The sequence below is a fragment of the Natator depressus genome, chromosome 5 (genome assembly GCF_965152275.1).
Source record: "Natator depressus isolate rNatDep1 chromosome 5, rNatDep2.hap1, whole genome shotgun sequence".
NCBI classification, from domain to species: Eukaryota; Metazoa; Chordata; order Testudines; family Cheloniidae; genus Natator; species Natator depressus.
This window is the reverse complement of record NC_134238.1, coordinates 50,322,586-50,345,239: the sequence shown is the minus strand read 5'-3', so window position 1 is coordinate 50,345,239 and position 22,654 is coordinate 50,322,586. Positions and strand designations below refer to the sequence as shown.

At 44.4% G+C, this 22,654-nt stretch overlaps 1 protein-coding gene and 1 long non-coding RNA gene across 5 annotated transcripts in view; one reads left to right on the top strand and one right to left on the bottom strand.

Moving 5' to 3' along the window:
• DHFR (dihydrofolate reductase) overlaps positions 1-22,654 on the top strand; it is a 40,499-nt gene that overhangs the window by 4,099 nt on the left and 13,746 nt on the right. For all 4 annotated transcript variants that reach the window (XM_074952795.1, XM_074952793.1, XM_074952794.1 and 1 more), the window contains 2 exons: positions 1,531-1,636; positions 16,979-17,105. In XM_074952795.1, the coding sequence (XP_074808896.1) occupies positions 1,551-1,636; positions 16,979-17,105 (213 nt within the window). In that variant the 5' untranslated portion in view covers positions 1,531-1,550. The remainder of the gene's footprint in view (positions 1-1,530; positions 1,637-16,978; positions 17,106-22,654) is intronic.
• The window catches only part of LOC141987448 (uncharacterized), a 46,828-nt gene continuing 33,403 nt past the window's right edge, over positions 9,230-22,654 (bottom strand). The window contains exons 2-4 of the long non-coding RNA XR_012639530.1: positions 11,442-11,529; positions 10,303-10,428; positions 9,230-9,320 (exon numbers count right to left, since the gene is read on the bottom strand). This is a non-coding gene — a long non-coding RNA (uncharacterized LOC141987448). The remainder of the gene's footprint in view (positions 9,321-10,302; positions 10,429-11,441; positions 11,530-22,654) is intronic.

Genomic DNA, 22,654 nt, shown 5'->3' with positions numbered 1-22,654 from the left:
CTTCTCCCCAGATGGCTGTGAGATCCATGGTCTCAGCACCGCCACAAGTAGCAGCATCTTGTGGTGTTTGGGGAGCAAAATCGCTGTGGTAGCACAAGAATGCTGAAATAATCAAACCCAGGACCAAATTAGCTAAATCTGGCCCCATGTGTCAGCTTTTAAATGAGGGAGTGGGTTTCCCTGGGAACTTGACATCATAGCAGGTGAGGGCACATGTGTAAGCAGATAGGTCAGTAACAGTCAACCTCCAAGCAGTGGGGAATAGCCACTGGAGGCATGCAAATAGTGATGTGCAGCTGTTGCCTGCACACAAACAGACCAAACTAATTCAGTTTGCAGCAAACTTAGTCCAATTTGCAAGAGGATTCCAGAGTGCAATAAGTGCAGAGTCAATGCACTATGATACATTGTGTCTCTAAGGTGCCACAAGTACTCCTTTTCTTTTTATGTATGCTAGTGTTTTAGATGCAGATTAACTTGCCTTGCACTAGTGCAAAACCTCCATGTAGTCAAGCCCTAATGTACTCCTTTAGAAGCATCCTAATATCTAATGTTAATTGAGAGAGGTTTCCTTTCTGTGAATCTAATTTAAAGATATTGCAACAATTTTTACCTGATGTTTTCATTCTTGTAAATTTGCCCAACTATGATGGAATGTTCTTGAACAGTGTTCCTTTTAGAGTTATAAATGCTTGACCACAAGCCTAAATCCACCCCCTTTATCTCATAGTGCAATAGTTGCACATCTTGGCATGACATAATTCAGATGCCTATTGATATGTATCTTTCTATTTTGTTTTCATTGTTGCAAAGAGAAACCTCAAAGTAAAAGGAATGGCTTATTTAGATTTCAAAATGAAAGTATTACTTGGCAGTGGGGATGCAGACTAGCTCAAGAGTTTATACAAAATAGCATTATCACTTGTAGCTGGGGTCCCAGATCTTAAAAAAAGAAAGTTTCCAAACAAGTAGAAGCTTTATGTTTAGCAGCATTATTGTGTTTGTGTATATCTTCAGTTTACACCTAATTCTATGCATGACTGTCAGTGTTTTCACATGTACACTTTAGTTTTACACAGTGCATCATAGAGTGGTGGTGTTCTACTAAGCTAGTACACTAAATGCTGGTGTGAATATTCTCATTTTTTTGCCACTAACATTTTAAAATGGTGATGTTAAGTTTGACACACAGTCCAGCTTTGTAAAACGGTCCCATTTAGTTTGTTTGTAGGTGAGTTTGTCTCCTAGCTTGCACTAGCTTCCTGGAAATGTTTGAAGTGGCAAAATCATTTTTCTATAATTTTGTGGGATGTAGATCCTACATTTTTAGGGAAAGAGATATCTGAAATGCTTTTAAGTTTAAATATCACATGCTGAGCATGTTATAATTTGCATGTTATAACATATTAACTGTTTAAATAGAATTCAAAGGAGATTGGGGGATAAATCCACTAGATGTCACTAAACCACCACCTCTGATTCTGTACTAAGTTGAAACAGTTTTTAAAAAATGTTTTATATATTACACAGGTAAACAGAATGCGTTGATAATGGGTAAGAGGACCTGGTTCTCAATTCCTGAGAAGAATCGCCCCTTAAAAGACAGAATTAATATAGTGCTTAGCAGAGAGCTCAAGTAAGTACAAATCCTGATGATCTCATAAGTAAACGATAATCAGGTTAACTTTGATTACTATTTGTGTAGTGTGTTAGTGTTTCATAACTTCACTTTTTTGGAGTAATACAATTGTGAAGTGTCTGTCTTAAACTACCTGGAATCATTTGTAAAATAACATTTTGTGGAGGGGGTGGGATAAACAGAACATGCAGCCTGTCTCTTATGTTCCTCATAAAAAAACAACTTCTGTTAAGTTACCTGTAATCCAGGGGTCGGCAACCTTTCAGAAGTGGTGTGCCGAGTCTTCATTTATTCACTCTAATTTAAGGTTTCGCGTGCCAGTAATACATTTGAACGTTTTTAGAAGGTCTCTTTCTATAAGTCTATAATATATAACTAAACTATTGTTGTATGTAAAGTAAATAAGGTTTTTAAAATGTTTAAGAAGCTTCATTTAAAATTAAATTAAAATGCAGATCTTATCAGTTGCCCTTGCCCTTGCTTTTCCTTGCTGAGTTTTCCAATGTCTGGCACGTATTGGGATACTTTAAGCTGCACATAGGCTTCTGAGTGATCAGTTGTTAACCAGCTCTGAGAGGGAAAGAGGACAGATTTCATGTGTGAAAATACCTGTTCACACAGGTATGTGGCTCCAAATGCTGAAAGCATTGCAAACGCAAGTTTCTTCAAACAGTTAAATTTCACTGGCAGGGATGTCCAGCAGGTCAGAATAGAGGCCCCATTGATCTCTCTTGGTAGCTTCAAGTGCACTCTGCAGATCTCCAAACTTTGATGTTTCACACACAATTCTGAGCTTTTCAGGTTTAATTAGAAAAGAGAGCATTGGGCCAAATTGCTGGAAATCTTGAAATCTGTCAGAAAATTCTGATTCCAGTTTTTGCATGTACATTCTAATCTCAACGTCAAACGCAGTGCCTTGTTCCACGTGGAATGATAGTGTTGTAAGCAGCAAATCAGGACTTAAAAATATTCCAGTACAGTGGCGCTGGAACAATTTTTAAGGTGCGGGTGCTGAGCTGTGCCCCCTCTTGCCCCTGTCTGCACCCCTCACTGCCCCAGGCTGGGGCCAGTGGGCCACAAGTCGGGGGCGGCTGCAGAGCTCCGGGCCGGCGGCCAGGACCCCAGGCTGGCGGCAGAGCCCCCAAGACAGGTGGCCAGGACGCGGGACTGGTGGACGGAACGCCAGTAGCAGGGCCGGTGGCTTGGACCTGGGGCCAGCAGCGGGCTGAGCGGGGCCGGCGGAGAACCCCAGCTGGCAGGGGGCTGGCAGACAGTACCCCAGGCAGGTAGCTGGGACCTGGGGCCAGCAGCGGGCTGAGCGGGGCCGGCGGACGGAACCCCAGCTGGCAGGGGGCCGGCAGACGGTACCTCAGGCCAGCAGTGGAGCCCCCGGGACTGATGGCCAGGACCTGGGCAGTGTGAGTGCCACTGAAAATCAGCTCGCGTTCCGCCTTTGGGACACGTGCCATAGGTTGCCTACCCCTGCTGTAGTCAATCTTGTTGATTTGTATAGAAAATCCTTTTTGTGTTTGTCTATCCATCCTAAGACTCTGAGCTTCTTGAGGCAGGGACCACCCCTTCTTGGAAAGAACTTAGTGTGGGCACTACCTCTTCTGTTGTATATAGGCTTTCATACCACACATCACCATGGTACCGCAAATAAATGATAACTCTGCCTGATAAAGTAATTTTAAGAGTGATCATATTCAGTTATGCATATTAAGGAAGTTTCTCTGTACCTAGTGGTGGTTCTGCGTGCTAACATTGTGTTCCTGTTCCAAAAGGTGCTAGTAAAAGTTGAAAGATTCCCCCAATTTTCTTGTGTCTAATGACTAAAATGTATTAAGTGCAAGATATGATCAAGCTTCAGACTTAGCTTGTTAGTACAATGAGAACCGAGTAGCATGTCACTAGCAAAAGTTTGAAAATCTTGGTCCTTAAAGTTCAGTAATTTTCCTCCACCTGATTCTGACTTGTTTCAAAAATGTGGCTTATCGTAGGTGCCGACTTCCTCAGTTCCCGGGGGGTGCTTGACCCTCCACCCCTTCCCCCGCCCCGCCTCTTCCCGCCTATCCCCACTCCTCCCCTTCTCCCAAACCCTACTCCTGCCCCTGCTCCTCCTGCACGCCACTGAACAGCTGATCACGGGACGCGCTGGGAGAGAGGGGGAGGCGCGGATCCACGGGGCTGCTGGTGGGTGTTCAGTGCCCACCAATTTTTTTTCCGTCAGTGCTCCAGCTCCAGTGCACCCACAGAGTTGGCACCTACGACTCATACTTTTCCTTCAGTCAGCTTTCTCATACTTGTATTAAGATTATTTCTTCTTCAAGTAATTGCACATGTCCATTCCACCATAGGTCTTTAATCTGGCCAGTTTTAAATTTCAGTACTGGAGCTACACTTCCCTCTCTGGGGTTTAAATCATGTTCATGTGGCAAATTGATGCCAGTGAGTGACCCACATCCCAGCTGCCTGAAATACTTGAGGAAATCTGATGTGAGTGACAAGTGTCACATTTGCGAAGGATTTAAGACTAACTTAGAGAAGGACAGAGTAGCCACCCTCAAGTGTCCTCCTATAGAGTCAGCATTCTGTCTATCCTTAGTGCCATCCTTTTCAGAGTAGGCACCAGATCCATAAGAGTTTGTCTGGAGTGCTCTGCCTGAGTTGTCTGTCACTGGAGCAGAAAAAGAGGCACAAGATTTCTGGGGACTTGGTACATCACTCAGCAAGATCATCAGTACGGAAAGGTACCCTCCCTAAAGGCAAGAATTCCTGGAGGGACTCTAAGAAGAGGCACTTCCCAAAATAGTCTTAATCCAAGAAGAGGAGGTCGTTAACCCATGCCAGCTCCATTGAGATGGACTCCTGAAATAGTCACTGGAGCTTCTTCAGGCCATCTTCTGGAGAAACCGCAAGCCCAAGAGACTGTGCTGGTACAGTTGACACTGGAATGGTATGGAGCTACTCAAGAGCTACTTAACTTCTCAATATTGGTTCCAGTGGTGCAGGAAGGCTTCCACCTGGTTCTGGTGATTAGGCTTCCAGCCTGCAGGCTTCTGAAGCTTGCAGTGCCATTGCAATTGACTCTTTCCTTGCCTCATAAAACAGTACAGTCAAGAAGAGGGAAGCCGACTATGATTTCTCTGGTACTACCATCTCCAGCGTCAGGCTCTCTCTTCTGGTGCTAATGAGTTCTGCTCCCCTGTTACCAGAGGTCTGATTCTTCATCCTCTTCATAAATCACAGGTTGGGTCTTATGTGTCTCAGCATAGGTACAGTGTACATTTTCCATCAGAGACTTATGTGCCATGGGTCTTACAGCAGCCACCTGTCAAGGAGCAATGGCCTGGTTAAGAATGGACCCCAGGACCATGTCAGAGGCCTTTCTGGACACTCTGTGGTTTTCCTCCCAACCCGCCAGGTCATCCTTTCATCCACCTCAGTCTATCTCCTTCGGTGCACGATGAGTGCATCAGCACCAGAGACCACATCTTCCTATAGTTGATACCAGGATTGAGCAAGTGGAAGACATTTCAGCAGTTCCTCCAGGACATGAAATAGAGCAAATGCTGTCTCAGCATCTATTTGCATCCTCTTACTCATCACCAGATGAGGCTGTAGAGGTAATGAGTGACTCTTCCACATCAGAAGATTATAGCACTCACCAGGACTTATTAAAAAAGATTGGGCACAGTCCTAGATATCTAGGTGGAAGAGGTCTGTGAAAAATCCCCCAAATTGGTGGATATTTTGGTTTCAGTAGAACCCACCAGGGTGACTACTGATCAATGAGGCAATTTTAGAGCCAATCAAGCTATTGTAACAGACCCCATCTTCCCTCCCTGCTCCCTAGCGAAAAAAGGCAGAGAGGAGATACTGTGTCCATTCTAAGGGTTTTGAATATCTGTACAGAGACACCCCTCCAGGCTCTTTAGTAGTTGCCACAGCTAATGCATTGGAGAGGCAAGAACACCATGCATTGACTCCAGAAGGGAAAGATTCAAAGAGGCTAGACCTTTTTGGTTGAAAACTTTATTCTGCAGTAGGTCTGCAGGTTAGCATTGCAAATCAACAGGAACTTCTAGGTCAGTATGACTTTACCTTGTCGGAAAACATGTTGAGGTTTTAAAGACAGGTTACCTGACAATTGCAAACAGGAATTCATTGTGATTATGGACAAGGGCAAGCTAGTGGCCAAACAGCTCTTCAGGCCAGCTTGGCTGCAGGTGACTCCGTGGCTCGAGTCATGGCATCTACCCTAACTTTGAGAAGGTATTTGTGGCTGCAGTCTTCTAGTCTGCTGCCAGAGGTTCAGCAGCAGATGCACCAGAACGGGGTGGTTCATGGGGCCATGGCCCTCCCACTTTTGAAAGTGGAGGGGCCTAGCCCATCCACTTTTCACCACTGGCCCCGCCCCCCACCTAGGCAGGAAGCAAGAGCCCAGCCCAGGGAGGCCAGGCAGCTGGGGAAGCCATGGACCCTCCATCTGCCTGAGGTGGGGGTGCCTGAGAGCAGCCCATGTCCCTGACCCCCACCCAGGACAGATAGAGGGTCCACAGCTTCCCACAGGAGCCCAGGCAGTTCTTACCATGGCCCAGTTGCGCTTCTTCTACTCCCACGGCCCCGCCCCCAGGCCAGGCCAGGTGCTGGAGCCCGGTCAGGGTAAGAGCCATGCAGGCAGCTGTGGGGAGCTGCAGACCCTACATCTGCCTTGGGCAGGAGACATGGGGTGGGGACTGCTCTCAGCCCCGCCCCCGACGCCCTCCCCCCAAGCCCCCCCGCCCCCCAACATTAGGCAGATTGAGGGGCCCAGGCTCCCTGACCCAGCTCTGGCTTCTGGCTTGGTTGAGGGGGACAGGGCCTCAGGGGGAAGAGGAGGAGTAGGGGGTGGGGCCACAGAGGGAGAGAGGCCTCATACCCACACACACTTTGAGGAAGAATTCATCACTCCTGTTCAGCAGACCATCTAAGACCTCCCAGATGAAGGACCTTTCCTTTTTTCGGACAAGGCAGTTGATAGGCTCCATAGCCTAAAAGATTAAAAAGTGATGCTGAAGTCACTTGCCAGGCAACCACCACTACCCTCGTCTCCTGCAGCAGCTGGTTAGTCCAAACAAGGGTTTTAACATGTTGGTTAAGGACAGACTACTAGGCCCCAGAGTGCCATCTGCTCCTGTCACCCTATTTGCCAATCATTTATCCTACTTCCTAAGGGCTTGGTCCGACATCTCTTCAGATCTGCGAGTCTTAAGCACGGTGGATTTGATCAGACTCTGCATACTCTCCTCTCTCTTCACCAATCAAAGAAAGAGCCCACGTGTATGGTGACTCGGTCAGCTTTTTTTCTGTAAGAAGAAACTGTAAGTATGGACTCAAGGAAAGATCCTTCATCTCTGGACTATCTGAATTCTAATAGAGCAAAATAACTGAACAAGAAGACTGAGATCCCCAGAGTTATTTTGGGTAGCCCTGAGAGACTTTTTGGAAACTAACAGATTAATACAGTTCTGCTACCATTTGGAATTATAGACTCTGATTCACCTATACATATATTTTACATGATTTAACCTCTCAATAACTCTGATTTCTTTTTCTTAGCTAATAAACCTATAGTTAGGTTACTATAGAATTGGCCTACCAGTGTTGTCTTTGGTGTGAGATCTAGGATGCAACTCGACCTGGGTGAGTGAGTGGTCTCTTGGGACTGGGAGTAACCTGGAATAATTGTGACAATTTTTTTAATTTATTTTTTATTTTTTGGGGTGTAAGTGACCATTTCTCACATAGTCTAGCTTACCTAAGTACCAAGATAGTCCCTGTAGATACTCCAGTCTATCTGTGACTCCATCATAAGACTATAATAGTACTTCGGGTGTTCACATTTGGTACTGGGTTTGTGAAATCTAATTATAGAGCATACCACCAGTTTGGGATGTCTGCCCTGCTTTTGACAGTCTGCCCTAATGTAGGCATTCATGTTGTGAGCTACTCTAGATATTGTGACAATGATTATCCTAGTTTCCATTATTCCTTCACTAGAGCAAGGGGACTGGTATACTGCCCCGGACTTGAAAGATACTTACTTTCATGTAGCGAACCACCAGAAGTCTTTCAGATTCGTGCTAAACGGGATCCACTACCAATTTACAGTGCTTTTATTTGGTCTATTGGTAGCTCCTTGCATTTTTACAAAATGCAAGGAAGTGATAGCAGTATTCCTTCAAAAGTCGGGGGTCCACATATTCCCTTACCTGGACAACTGGCTAGGGAGAGGCCAGTCCAAGTTTCAAGTACTATCCAGAATAGCCATTATGCAGTCTATCTTTGATGCACTGGGTCTCCTAGTCAATGTGGACAAATCAATTCTGAATCCAGTACGGAGAACAGAATTGATCAGGGCAGTCCTAAGCTCTACAAAAGTCAAACTTTTCTACTGCAATCAAGGTTTGAAACGCTGTGGAGCTTAGTTATGGAACTAAAAACACATTGTGTCACTACAGTATGCAGCTGCCTCAGGCTCCTAGCAGGGAGGGAAGATGGGGTCTGTTACATGCTGCCATGTGCCCTATGTAGTGCAGTACTCCAGACTATACCTCAGAAGGCTACAACGATGGATAGCTTCAGTGTATTCCCCAAGCAGTCATCGCTTAGATATAGAATCGTAGACTTTAAGGTCAGATGGGACCATTATGATAGTCTAGTCTGACCTCCTGCACAACGCAGGCCACAGAATCTCATCCACCTACTCCTGTAACAAACCCCTAACCTATGTCTGAGCTACTGAAGTCCTCAAATTGTGGTTTAAAGACTTCAAGGTGCAGAGAATCCTCCAGCAAGTGACCCGTGACCCATGCTGCAGAGGAAGGGGAAAAAACCCCAGGGCGTCTGCCAATCTGCCCTGGAGGAAAATTCCTTCCCAACCACAAATATGGCGATCAGTTAAACCCTGAGCATGTGGGCAAGACTCACCAGCTAGACATCCAGGAAAGAATTCTCAGTAGTAACTCAGATCCCACCCTATCTAACATCCCATCAGAGGCCACTGGGCATATTTACCACTAATTGTCAAAGATCAAGACATAGTGGTTCTAGTACCAATACTAATCTTGTCCTCTCTGGATTGGTGGACAGACCGTCTGCAAGTTTGTATGGGAGGGGAGTCCCTTTGCTCCCCTGCAGCCAGCACATACCTTAGTTACAGATGCATTGTCCCTAGGTTGGGGAGCACACATGGAAGGAGCGGTCCTGTTACCCACACAAAATTCTCTGTTACTTGCACACTCTAGGGGCAACCACCCTTACCCTGTTCCTAGGGCTCAGGGCATAATCTTCTGTGGGTTTGCAGGACCTTTTACCTGTGAAAAAGCCTTACATGAAATATCCTTATCCTCTATTTATTAACCATTACTAAGCAGAATACACATGCTAAGCATACAATGCTATGCTCACCAATCCTGATCAGGCAGGCAGACTTTCCATTAGCCAGACAAGGTCAGTCTCGTTTGGATCCTGGCTGCTGCACGTCACGGTCATGCAGAGGATTCTTAGGCTGTGTCTTAGAGATGAGTTATTCTCTTCTTCCAGGTCTTTCCTTCTTATTCTTCTGTTCCTTCTGCTGGGCTCCTTCTTGGACCCCAGTTTATATAGTGACAGGTTTCAGAGTGGTAGCCGTGTTGCTCTGTATCAGCAAAAAGAATGAGGAGTACTTGTGGTACTGATTTAAATTTGTTAGTCTCTAAGGTGCCACAAGTACTCCTGTTCTTTTTGCGGATACAGACTAACACGGCTGCTACTCTGAAACCTTAGTTTATATAGTGAAACTTGAGTCCTGCTTAGCTATACCTTTAACCAATCATTTTACTAAAATATTATTAAACAATTCTCTAATCAATCCTAATATATTGTAAAACAATTCTTTAACCAATCATACCCCCATCACCTTAATTGATTTACACCTAGCAAAATTATTTGTGTAACAGACAGAAACAATCAAAAAACCAGACCGAGATCATACAGACAAACAATAGAGAAGTGAAAAGAAAAGGACGACTTGTGGCACCTGAAACCTGTCAATAGAAAAGTGGGGACCATAAAGACAAAAGAATAAAGAAATGAGGATTTCACAGCCATAACTATTGATAAGTGATTTCTTGCCAGACAGAGTGCTATCAAAATAAGTTTTCTTTAACCATTTTAAGATTTGTTTCTTTATCTGGTGATGGTGGGTGCTGGTAGGACAGGATCACCATAACAGCTCAATATTACATTGTTTTAATGTAATTTAGATAGAATGTGAGGATGAGACTTTCTGCTTCTTGGCTAATGGCTGCAGCTCTCCTAATATGGCGGCAGACAAAGGCCTTAGGCCTTACAATAGGGCTACAGGAAAAGGCCTTATCCTAACCGTCCCTGCAGACTCAGGGGCTATGGTCTTCCAAGATCTGAACGCTCATATAAACGTCAGAGACTTGGGAGCTGTCCATCTTGCGTGCTTGGCTTTCTTCCACATGTCAGGGGAAAGAGTTGCTGTGTTGTCTGTTAATACTAGCAGATTGTTTTATGTGACTAGACAAGGAGGCCGTTCCACTCAGTTGTGCCAGGAGGTTATCCTCTGATGGGAGTTTTATATAGTCGGCTCCATTCACCTCAGAGCTGCTTACCTTCCAGGGGTGCAGAATATGCTTGCAGACCAAATGAGCCGGTCCTTCTCCGATCACTATGAGTGGCCACTATGTCTGGACATGGCCAGATCCATCTTCCTACCATAGGTGACTCTCCAAGAGGGCCTGTTTGCAACAGGGACCAATAGAAAGTTCCATCACTTCTGTTCCCGTGGGGGCTGGGGAGGTGTCACAGCCCAGGTTTATTGACAGGTGCATTTCTGCAGCCTTGGAGGAACACCTTACTGTATGCTTTCCATCTGATTCTTTTACTGCCTGAAGTTTTGTCCAAGATCAAACAGGACCGTGCTCACCTTATACTTATAGCACCAGAGTGGCCTTGGCAGCACTAGTCCTTGACCCTGCTAACCTTGTCAGTCAGACCTCCACGGGATCCAGACATGATTTCCCAGGACCATGGCCACCTCCTCTACCTCAATCTGCAGGCCCTTCACGTGACAGCCAGGATGTTTCATGGCTAAGGCTATGTTTTAGTCATGGCTATTTTTAGTAAAAGTCATGGGCATTGAACAAAAATTCAAGGCCCATGACCTGTCCAGGACTTTTACTATATACCCCTGACTAAAACTTGGGGGTGAGAGGCAGTTCTGGGGGGTGGTCCTGGGGGTCCCAGGCCCCAGAGGGGGCACCACAGGTGCTCGAGGGTGGATTGGCAGGGATGGGGCAGGTTCCCTACCCAGCTCCTGGGAAGTAGCAACCTCCAGCTCTTAATTCCACATGCTGCCTCCATTCCACCCCAAACCCTGGTTGTGCAGCTCCCATTGGCTGGGAACCATGGCCAGTGCCTGCCGGCAGGGGCAACATGTCAAGCTAGGAGCTAAGGAAGGGGAGCCCCCCCCGCCCCCCGGTAAGCACCACCCCATACCCCAATCCCCAGCCCTGAGCCCCCCATCCACCCACATTCCTGCTGCTGAGGGATGGGGGGCCTGAGACTGCCCCAGCAGCAACCAGTGTGACTGGCCCAGGGGCTGCCTGAGCTTCTCAGGCGGCTCATGGGCTGCTGCAGAGGTCACAGAATCCGTGACAAACACGGAGCCTTATTCATGGCTAACACCATTAGAAAAGGCTTGCAAAAAGTACTTCTACATAGTAGAAAGTCTTCAGACAGGAATACTTACCTGGCTACATAGAAGTATCCAGTTCCACCAGAACGGTGTTCCTCTGGAGTGAGCTCCTATCCAACATATGATGAATTATCTTCTGAACCTGAAACATCAAGGTCTAGCAGTTAGCGCTATCAAGGTTCATCTGGCAACTATTTCAGCTTTCTATCTGTTGGTGAACAACAAATCTCTTGTTTGGTTTGTTTGTTTGTTTGTTTTTCCCCAGTCCCCTTGCTATCGGGTTTTTGAAAGGCCTGGATAGAATATTCCCACAGGTACAAGAACATATTCTCCCATGGGAGCTGAACCTGGTATTAGCAAACTTAATGGGACCATCCTTTAAACCACTCGCAACTCATTCTCTACCCCACCTCTCTGTGAAGGTGGCACTTTTGATCACAATTACCTTGACAAGAAGAGTGGGCAAGTTGAGAGCTTTGGTTTCAGAGCTTCCCTATGCAGTCTTCTTTAAGGACAAGGTTTACCTTTGCTTTCGCACCAGGTTCCTGACAAAAGTGGTATCCAACTCTCATATTAATCAGGCAATCTATTCGCCAACTTTCTTTCGAAAGCCTCATGCTCATAGAGATGAAGAAAAGCTCTGCTCATTAGACATCAGAAGAGTTTTAGCCTTTTACCTGGACCAGACTAAGTCATTTAGATCATCACAATTGTTCATTGTGGTAGTGAACAGAAGGAAAGGCCACAAGTATCTGTTCAGAGGATTTGCTCCTGGATTTCTTTGTGTATTCATTTGTGTTACCAGGTGGCTAATGTCACTCCACCAGTTGGAATGCTAGCCTATTCAACTAGGGCACATGCAGAATCTGAAGCTTTTCTGGCACAAATTTCTATTCTGGACATTTGCAAAGTCGCAAGTTGGTCATCAGTACACACATTTGCTTTTCATTACGCTATATCCCATCAGTCCAGGAACAGTACCAGATTCAGGCCTTTTGTTCTACAGTCACTGTTCAAATAGACTGCAGGCCTACCTCCAGATGAATCTGCTTGTGAGTCATCTACAGTGGAACAAACATTTGTAATCAGTTGAAGAAGAAATGGTTACCGACCTTTCCATAACTGTTGTACTGTTGAAATGTGTTGCACATGTCCATTTCATGACCCACCTTCCTTCCCCTCTCTGTTGAAGTCTGTACGGCAAGGAGAAACTGGGTGGGGGGAGGGTGTTGGGGACAGCTCCACCCTGTATACTTTATATCTTCATGCAGAGATGCGCAGCACTAGAGGGCACTCGAGGCACCCTGATAGGTAATGGGGAGGTGAAGGGGAGACGGGAATCTGTCAGTCATGCATTGGGCATACACTCGCCTGCAGTAGAATGAATGCGTGCAACACATCTCAAAAAACAACTAGTAACCATTTATTACACCACATAACATCATTACTCTAGTTCCAATACGTGAGTGGACAGCCTAATTGTTGTCCATAATGTTACTTTATATAAGAGAGAGAGGTTACGGTATTTCCAGGAGCCAGGGAAACTACCATAATTTTATTCCCAGTCACCTATGAATCTTCATAATAAAGGCTAATGGATTGCTTAATGAGATAGAGATGAAGTGCTTGCCTATGCCACCAGTTCAAATCCAGCCCAGGCCAACTACAAAGGATCCGATGCTGCAGTGTGTAATATACAGGCAGATTGCTGTGCTCACATGGAGCCCCACTGAAATCAACGGGTATCCGTATGGGTTCAGCAGTCCATCCTCCTACTATACAGGGATTGCAGGATCAGGGTCAAAAGGTGTTTCCCTCTGAGATTTTTTAATGTCCCATGTCATAAATTTAATTTGAATCCAGTTCTCAGGGAACAGGTATTCCATGTTTCTCACTCTCAGGCGCATACATCATTATAATTGGCATTAATTAGCAAACTTATTACCTAGGTCTGGGCCTGGAAACTATTTTACTCTCATACCCCTGGAGCTGGCCCCTCTGGAACATTGTTGGTGGGATAGTCATGGTTTGTTCTCCACCTGTTCTGTGGATGACCCCAATATCCAAAGCAGTCAATTCAGTGTTCTTCATGTGTGCATTCTTGAATTCACTTTAACATATCATATGTGTGTGTATCAAATCTACATGCAGACATTTTGAGCCTTCTCATAATCTCCCTAGTTCCTGCATTTAATCACATTTCTATAGTTTCTTGGCTGCTTGGTAATTTGATTGCTTATGTTGCTTTTTGCGGATTTTCTTTTTGTATTTAGTTTTGTTTCGTTTTGGGCAGTAATAGCCTTTAAGGGAAAACATTATACTTCCAGTTTCTCAGAGCCTTGCTCCATGCTTCTCTTAAGCTACTGCACTCCCTAGTGACAAGCAACTCCCCTTTTAACAGCAAATGTTAACTTGTAAACATCTGTAACCAGAAGCCAATAAATGTAAATGTCTTGCAGGTTGGATAATTCTTCATGACTCTTTCTCCATTCTTCCCCATTTTGAGATACTCTATTAATTTATTCCCCTACCCTGCTCAGTAGAGCCAAATAAAAGAAAACTGTAACATGTCCAAACACTCTTGAAATTATGCACTTCACATGCTAAATGCTATTCAAAGTAAATTGAAGCCAAAATAAAGTAGAAAGGAATCCCACTTGGCAAATGTGTAATGCAGATTAGAGCTTTTCCTGAAGTGATGAAGATGTTTATTCATTTTATATATAGCACTCTGTGAAGTTAATTTTTGCAGCTGCTAGAGCCATGCTCTATTGTTATGCTTTTCTGTGCAAAGATTGTTGTTGTTTGCGGGGGTAGGGGGAAGTAATTGTTTTCATTACTAAGGAGACTGGAAGTGCATTAAACAAGAGTCAGAAACCTTTTTATTTGACCAAAATTGTTAAAACAGTTCAAAAGACAGGACTGTGTGTAAATGTTTGAGAGAACATATTGACTACAGGAAATCTGATAGATAGACCACCCAAACTATAAAGAGTAGCAGTAAGGAGAAAGTATGTAGCTAATTTTAGCTACATTACACTGTGCTGCCCATAACTGGGTTAAGCAATGTCACAATCTGCTCCTAGCCCTACAGCATTTAAAGATTTCAGTAATCATCCAAAATTTTAACTTTCTCAAGAGGATACCCTATTTAGTATTGTATCCCCATCAGCCATTGTATCGGTCTACAAATGGAGGGCCCAATCCTGCTCTTCAACAAAAAAAACACCTGGGCATACATATGTAACCGTAATTCTGTGGAGGATTTGTTTTCTTTTGTTTATGGACATTTGACTAGAACAGTGGCTCTCAACCTTGCCACACTACTGTACCTCTTTCGGGAAGCTGATTTGTCTTGCGTATTCCCAAATTACACCTCACTTAAAAACCACTTGCTTACAAAATATACAAAAGTGTCACAGCCATTATTACTGAAAAATTGCTTGCTTTTTCCTTTATCAAATTATAAAATCAATTGGAATAAAAATATTGTACTTACATTTCAGTGTATAGTATGTAGAACAGCATAAACAAGTCATTGTCTGTATGAAATTTTAGTTTGTACTGACTTTGCTGGTGCAACTAGGCAAGTATCTAGATGAATTGATGTACCCCCTGGAAGACCTCTGCATACCAACAGGGATACATGTACCCCTAGTTGAAAACCACTGGACTAGGAAAAAAAACTAGTGGAAAATATTGCAAGAGAATACATTTTACATGATATAAATTTTATAAATCTTTTTCCTAAAATAGCCAAAGACCTGCACAGACCTGATTTATATGAATAGAATTGTGTGCATTGACAGAAGTTTGTAGTACCTAAAGTACTTTAAAAGCTAAACTTTTTGGGCACAGCTTCAAATCTGCAGGTAATGACTGCACATCCAGTCAAATAGAAGTTCAAATTAGCATTGTCATCTTTGGGGAGAGGGAAAAATTAAAGTAACTTGGGTTCTTTTGGCAGGGGTTAGAGCAGGGGTTGGCAACCTTTCAGAAGTGGTGTGCCGAGTCTTCATTTATTCACTCTAACTTAAGGTTTTGCGTGCTGGTAATACATTTTAACGTTTTTAGAAGGTCTCTCTCTATAAGTCTATATTATATAACTAAACTATTGTTGTATGTAAAGTAAAGAAGGTTTTTAAAATGTTTAAGAAGCTTAATTTAAAATTAAATTAAAATGCAGATATTATCAGTTTAGTGCAGTGGTTCTTAACCTGGGGTGCGTGCACCTTCTGGGGTGCGAGATGCCCTTTCTGGGGGTGCGAGACATGCGAGATTTTTTTAGAAGGTAAATCATTGAAAACACAAATTAAGCACAGTCATATAAGTACAGCTACTTTGTTTCATCAAACCTGTGTATTTATTAACATTATACATTTTTTAATGATTACTGTAATATACAAATTTTTTGAGTTTTTCCAGTTTTTAAGCTAATTGTAGTGTAATTTTTTTTTATAAGGGCTGCAGAGTGCTGGGCCCAGGCCAGGAACAGAGCCCTGAGCTGGCTACCGGTACCCCAAGCCAGCAGGAGGGCTGAGTAGGGCCAGAGGCCCGGACCCCGGCTGGCAGGGGGCTGGGCAGCTAGAACCCCAGACCAGCAGCGAGGTGAGCGGGGCCAGCGGCTGGTATCTCAGGCCGGCAGCAGGCTGAGCGGGGCAGATGGCCGGGACCCCGGCTGGCAAGGGGCCAGCGGCCGGAACCCCAGACTGTCAGCAGGCTGAGCTGGGTGGCGGACAGAACCCCAGACCGGCAGCGGCTCACCCGCTGGTGGTCTGGGGTTTGGCCGGTTTCTACCAGCCAGGGTCCCGGCCGCCGGCTCCACTCAGCCCGCTGCCAGCTGGGGGTTCTGTTCACCCAGGCCAGCAGCGGGCTGAGTGGGGCCGGTGGCAGAGACCCTGGCTGGCAAGGGGCCGGTGGACGGAACTCCAGACCGGCAGCAGTCTGAGTGGGGCCAGCAGACAGAACCCCAGACTGGCGGCGGGCTGAGCAGCTCAGCCTGCTGCTGGTCTGGGGTTCCATCCGCCGGCTCCTGCCAACCGGGGTCCCAGCTGCCGGCCCTACTCAGCCCGCTGCCAGCCTGGGTTTTCATTCACCCAGTCGGGCAGCCGGGACCCCGGCTGACAGTAGAGTGCCAGTAAAAATCGGCTTGCGTGCTGCTGGTTGCCGACCCCTGGGTTAGAGAGAGGGGATTGTTGTGTGTCTAGCTTCATTATGAAAAGCATAATTCTAGTAGGAGTCAGGTTGAAACAGAAGTCTGGTAGTTTAATTAGACTTATCAATCTGTGTGTCTCTTGTGTTATTTAAATAAATATCCAATATAAAATTTAAACCCCATAATTTATAATACAACTTAATTAGTTGTTTGTTAAAATAAAATGCTGATTTGTAATGCAGAAGATTCTATTCCACTGTACGGTGGGAACTTTTAATTAAACTTCTTATTTTAAAAAAAGTTGTGCTAAATGTAAAATGTATTTGGACATGTTGTTTATAAACCAATTTAGACAAAAAATAAAGTAGCTACTTAAATTACACTATCATGGCGAACACACTCTACAGCTATTAAGCAATAAAACTTTATTTTCTAGGGAAACCCCAAAAGGAGCAGATTACCTTGCCAAAAGTCTGGATGATGCTTTAGTTCTTCTGGACTCACCAGAGTTAAAAAGTAAGATAGACATGGTTTGGATCATCGGAGGCAGTTCTGTTTATAAGGTACAGTTGGAACACTAAATTAATACTCTTAAAATGGTATTGTGGGACCATGAGAGGTGGGAGCCAGATGGCTCAGCAGTTAGCACACGCATACAATAACTTGTAATTGTATTGATCAAGTACTTATGACAGGACTAGCACTGGGGATGCTCAAAGCCATATTGGCTGGCTCCAACTGGATAGGCAGCTACTAGCAACAAACTCTCAAGAGTTGACCTTTTTATACCTTATTTACCACAGACATATGACTATGGCCACTATTTCTCGAATCCTTTCCTTTGCTAAAACCAGTTAGAAGCATCTTTGATAATTGGGGTTTCTTCAAAGACTTTCCTCCTATCTTATCAGCCATATTCCAGGTCCAGTATTTGCAATCAAACATACCATCTTTCAAGGCCTTTCCACAACTGCTACACATCAGCACTTTACAACAAACTGCAAAGCATGTATAAATTTTTAGCTAAGCTAATTTAACCCTTTACATTATACTTATCTAATCCTACAGCTGGGCTGCAGGAATGGCCCTGCAGTTGCAGCTCATGGCCACTAGAAGGTACTGTGGACCTGTGTAGAAGCAAAAGGAATTCTGGGAAGAGCAGGCAAGCAGTGAGGCGGCAGGAGCAACAAGCAGAGATAGTAGTGGAGACAGAAAGTGAGGCGTGTACCTAGTGTTGGCCCTAACCTCCTCCACCTAGCAACCAGCCATGCCCCATGCAGACACTCCCATCCCAAACCACTCATCTTCCCCTATCCACACAACAGGTTTCAGCTGCCCCTGACACCATCCCTATCCCCACAAAGCCACCTCTTTAACCATTATCAGCTTCTTCTGGACACTCTCTCTCTCCGCACATACACCCTCATACCAGATTTAGTCTGGTAATGTTTTTGAGCATGGAAAAAATTATCAGTGATCATAGATTCTAGATCAATGTTCTGCCAACCTCAATGTGTACTTTACAAAAAGGTATGTTTCTTGAACCCCCCTCACTATAACTGATTAAAGTAAATGTATATCTTTTCCCTGTAATGGAAAATAAGGTGTCACTAAGTTCTTATTCAATCATAAGTTCATTTAATAATTGTAAGAAATACATTGTTTTAAAAAATATTTTAATCTTTCACATTATTATCACTAATTTGCTATCTTGAAATCGTTTAGTGCAGGTTTTTTTCCCCCCCACAAGATGCTTACCTAGCTTTATGCCCAGTTTCTTGAACAACTTGTAAAGGAAAATATAGAAATAGTAGTCACCCTTCATTACTCAACATCTGAGCCCTCTGTTTCCATATTTAATGAAGATACCTTTTTTGGTGGAACTCTTTTCAGATTTGGCGTAATTACAAAATGGGAACAAGAGAGTTGACTTGGCTTCTGTCAAGGTTTCTTCCCCACTCTGAACTCTAGGGTACAGATGTGGGGACCTGCATGAAAGACCTCCCTAAGCTTATTCTTACTAGCTTAGGTTAAAAATTTCCCCAAGGTACAAACTTTTGCCTTGTCCTTGAACCGTATGCTGCCACCACCAAGTGTCTTACATAAAGACCAGGGAAAGAGCCCACTTGGAGACGTCTTCCCCCAAAATATCCCCCCAAGCCGTACACCCCCTTTCCTGGGGAAGGCTTGATAAAAATTCTCACCAATTTGTACAAGTGAACACAGACCCAAACCCTTGGATCTTAAGAACAATGAAAAATAAATCGGGTTCTCAAAAGAAGAATTTTAATTAAAGAAAAGGTAAAAGAATCATCTCTGTAAAATCAGGATGGTAAATACCTTACAGGGAAATCAGATTCAAAACATAGAGAATCCCTCTAGGCAAAACCTTAAGTTACAAAAAGATACAAACAGGAATATACATTCCATTCAGCACAGCTTATTTTACCAGCCATTAAACAAAAGGAAATCTAACGCATTTCTAGCTAGATTACTTACTAACTAACAGTTGTACGGCTGCATTCCTGATCTGTTCCTGGCAAAAGCATCACACAGACAGACGAACCCTTTGTTCCCCCCACTCCAGATTTGAAGTATCTTGTCTCCTCATTGGTCATTTTGGTCAGGTGCCAGCAAGGTTATCTTAGCTTATTAACACTTTACAGGTGAAAGGGTTTTGCCTCTGGCCAGGAGGGATTTTATAGCACTGTATACAGAAAGGTGGTTACCCTTCCCTTTAGATTTATGACAGCTTCTGTCTGCAGTTCAGAAGAAAGGGCAACTTACGCAGAAGTAATTTCTTCTTGCACATCCAGTGGTTCAAAATATGTATTTTAATGTTCCCTCCTCTTACAGTGAATTTATTCTGGACTGTAGACTTCTAACCTAGTTAACTGTTTTTATCTTGTGCACTGTTTTTTGCTGCCTTGCAGACAACAATGCTATTTGGAACCACAGCACGCCTACCCTTGTTTAGAAAAATAATAATTTGCAAGGTGGATACGATAAACAGACTTGATCAAAAGTGGCTTGATCAACATAATAGAATCTGATTTTAAATTTAACTGTTTCCATTATTTCAAGTATCTAATCAAGAGATTTTGTGAAAGCTTGTAGCTTACTGAGAAAAATCTGACAGTTGTGTACAGAGTTGTGCATTTAAACTAGCATTATTATTTTAATTATAAGTGTTTGATGAAAAGTGAAGGTAATATTTTTAGTGCTTACATCAGGGATGTACTGTAGTTGTGTGATAAGGACTTCTGGAAGATTACCACGTAGAGATATGCAGGTAGAAAATTATCTGTGTGGATACTAAATGCCTGCTGTTAATTTAAATGAATCATTTTATCCATTGATAGTAGATATCTGCTTTTTAAAGCTTTATTTTGATCATACTACTTTGTGTGACTTCATGAAGGTATAGGGCCAGTTTTTGATTAGATGCACGCCCATGTTGGAGGCAGTAATGAGCCACCACCTCTTAAATGGGAGATTCAGGAGACAGTGTGCCTCAAAGACAATGCTGCCTGGAGATCCTAAGAAGAACAACCATTGCATCACCCTTTAAGATAATGTAGCCTGTGCTCTTCTCAGCTGGTCAGTGTGAGGGACCCTGGCCTCACCTCTTCTCTGCCTCTTTTGGTGTAGGGATACTTAGGTGAGCTCATGGACCACAGTTGTTTCTGTTCTCTGAATCAGTGTGCAGGCAAGAGAGCGGAAGGACTAGGAGATGTCTCATGACCAAGTTGACTTAAAAAACATAGACTCTAAAGGCAATATTGTCCAAGGAATTCTGGCTTGCCCACTTTTCACTTCAGTGGAGCCTTAAAGAAGCAAGATCTTTCACATTCCTATAGACCCCAGCTCAGCAGTGTATAAACACAGCCAGGGTGGACGCTCTCAGAATCTGCTTATGATCCAAACATCACCTCATTCTGCAGGGCAAGATACTCAGCATAAATGAGCTAATTTACACCCAGATTAATCCCAGACAACTGGGAACTTCATCCTTCTACTTTATTGATCATACCTCCTCGGATGCACTTTGTGGCCATTGGCTTCAGAATATTGTCAGCAGGTTCAATGATCTCTGGGACGTTAGTGGTAAATATCCTGTTTAACCACTAGACTTTAAACCGGGGGTAAATGTCATCTAATGATTTCAGTCCTTTCCATTCCTAACTTCCTGGAATACTAAAAAGGCTGGTGTAGGAGAGAACGATGATGTTTCTGGTATCCCCAGACTGTGTGGCGGTTCAATGACAAGACAGAACACAGCTTTTAGCAAGCAAGCAGGCTGGTCTCTGCTAACGGGCTTCTGCCTGTCAGCTTTCCACCTTCCCCTTTATTCTCTCTCTCCCCCCGCGCATTACATTCTCCAACAGATAAAAGGAATACACTGGCTTTGTTTAACATTCTTATTTACCAATTTCTATCTACCGCATTCCTTGCTCTCGGGCCTTGAGCCCAGTCCTGAGAGGCTTCCCACGGTTCATGTTCTCTTGGCGAGATTCCAAGGTTGATGCCCTTGAAAGGAACTGTGTGTGCACAAGTCCAGCACAACACTCTGGGTGTGCCCTGAATGTTGCCAACCGCATAAACCTTGTATGAATCCTACAAGACTGACCTTTGTTACCTTAGTATTCACAACACGGAATGAGAGCACTGACTTCACTTTTAAGCCTTTCTCTCTGGAATAAGCTGTCACGCTAATGTGTCTTGAGAAGTCTGTTCATCTGTGTCTCATGGCATGGACACCAAGAGCTTAGGGATTGTGTTGGGTTATTCTATTTTTTCCCTCTGGATACAGGTTATACTTGTTAGAATGCAACTGGACATCCAGCAGGCCCCAAAATCCAGTTAGGCCTATTAACTTCAGAACTTTGATATCTTCCTCTCTGTGCTGGGGCATCTGCCCACACTGGCCCATAAGGGGTTAATTGAGCTTTAGGGAGGCTGCGCAGGAGGCAGCCAATCAGGGCCAGACTTGCCCATATAAGAAGGGCTGGGAGCAGAGCACCTTCAGTCACTCCCTGGAGCTTGAGGAGGACTGGCTGCCTAGCAGGCAGAGGACAGCAAGCATCTGGCAGGCAAAGACCTGGGGAGCTAAAGGCAGCTCCTGGCAGGCTGCAGGGATCTGCAGGCTGAGGCCCTGAGGCAAGGGCAAAGAGGGTGCTGGGGCCGTGGGGAAGTGGCCCAGGGAGATCTACAGAGGAGTCAGAGGGGGCGCCACAAGCAGCCCTGGGTTGTCACCTTCCCCCCCCTCCCGCCCACACTTGCCACTGAGGAAGTGGCTGGACTGAGGGACTGCGATACTGTCCCCCGGAAGGGGGGGACACTGAGTGTGGCACAGACGAAGGGCTGTGTCATGAAGAGGACACCGCAGTCCTTGGGGCAACACGGATCCAGGAGCAGAGGTGACGGCAGGCGAGATACCACCAGAAGAGGGTGCAGAGCTAATTTCCAAAACAGCTAGTAGGAGGCACTGCAGTGGTGAGTCCCACCCTGTCACACTCTCCTTCTGCCATCTGGATGGGAGGTTGGTTCAGGAGTTTTCCAAGAAACTTAATTAAGCTATCTTTATCCAGTATGCCTATTTTATAATTCCAGGTTGACTACATCAAGCCTAATTTAAATTGAGCAAGAAATCACCATATGATTAAAATGTTTGACTGCATGATAGATATTATTATTTTTGTTTAGGGAAAGGAATAGGGCAGCAGGGAAAAAAATTGGGAATGGATTTGTTTGTTTTTGGTGAAAATACTTCAGAGGTGTACTATGACTACTCTGTATCTTGGTATTTCTGCACTTGTATTTCCCTATGCACAAATAGACTTTTAAAGATGACCTGCCGCAAACGCACACTTCTGAGAAAACAGCTTCTTAAACATTATCTTTTCCCATTAGCGCCAAATTCACCAGTTGGTGAGAATTAATCTGGAGATTCCCAACTTGTTGTCGTTTTTCTGTGTGTATCCTGTTCTTGCTGTAAATGAAGCACAGCATATGGTAGACTGAGGAATTACTTGTTCTCAGTCAGTTTCACCATGACACATTGAGGAGCAGGAAGGTTCAAGTTAAATTCCTTGAAAGTTAAAGCTCGTTC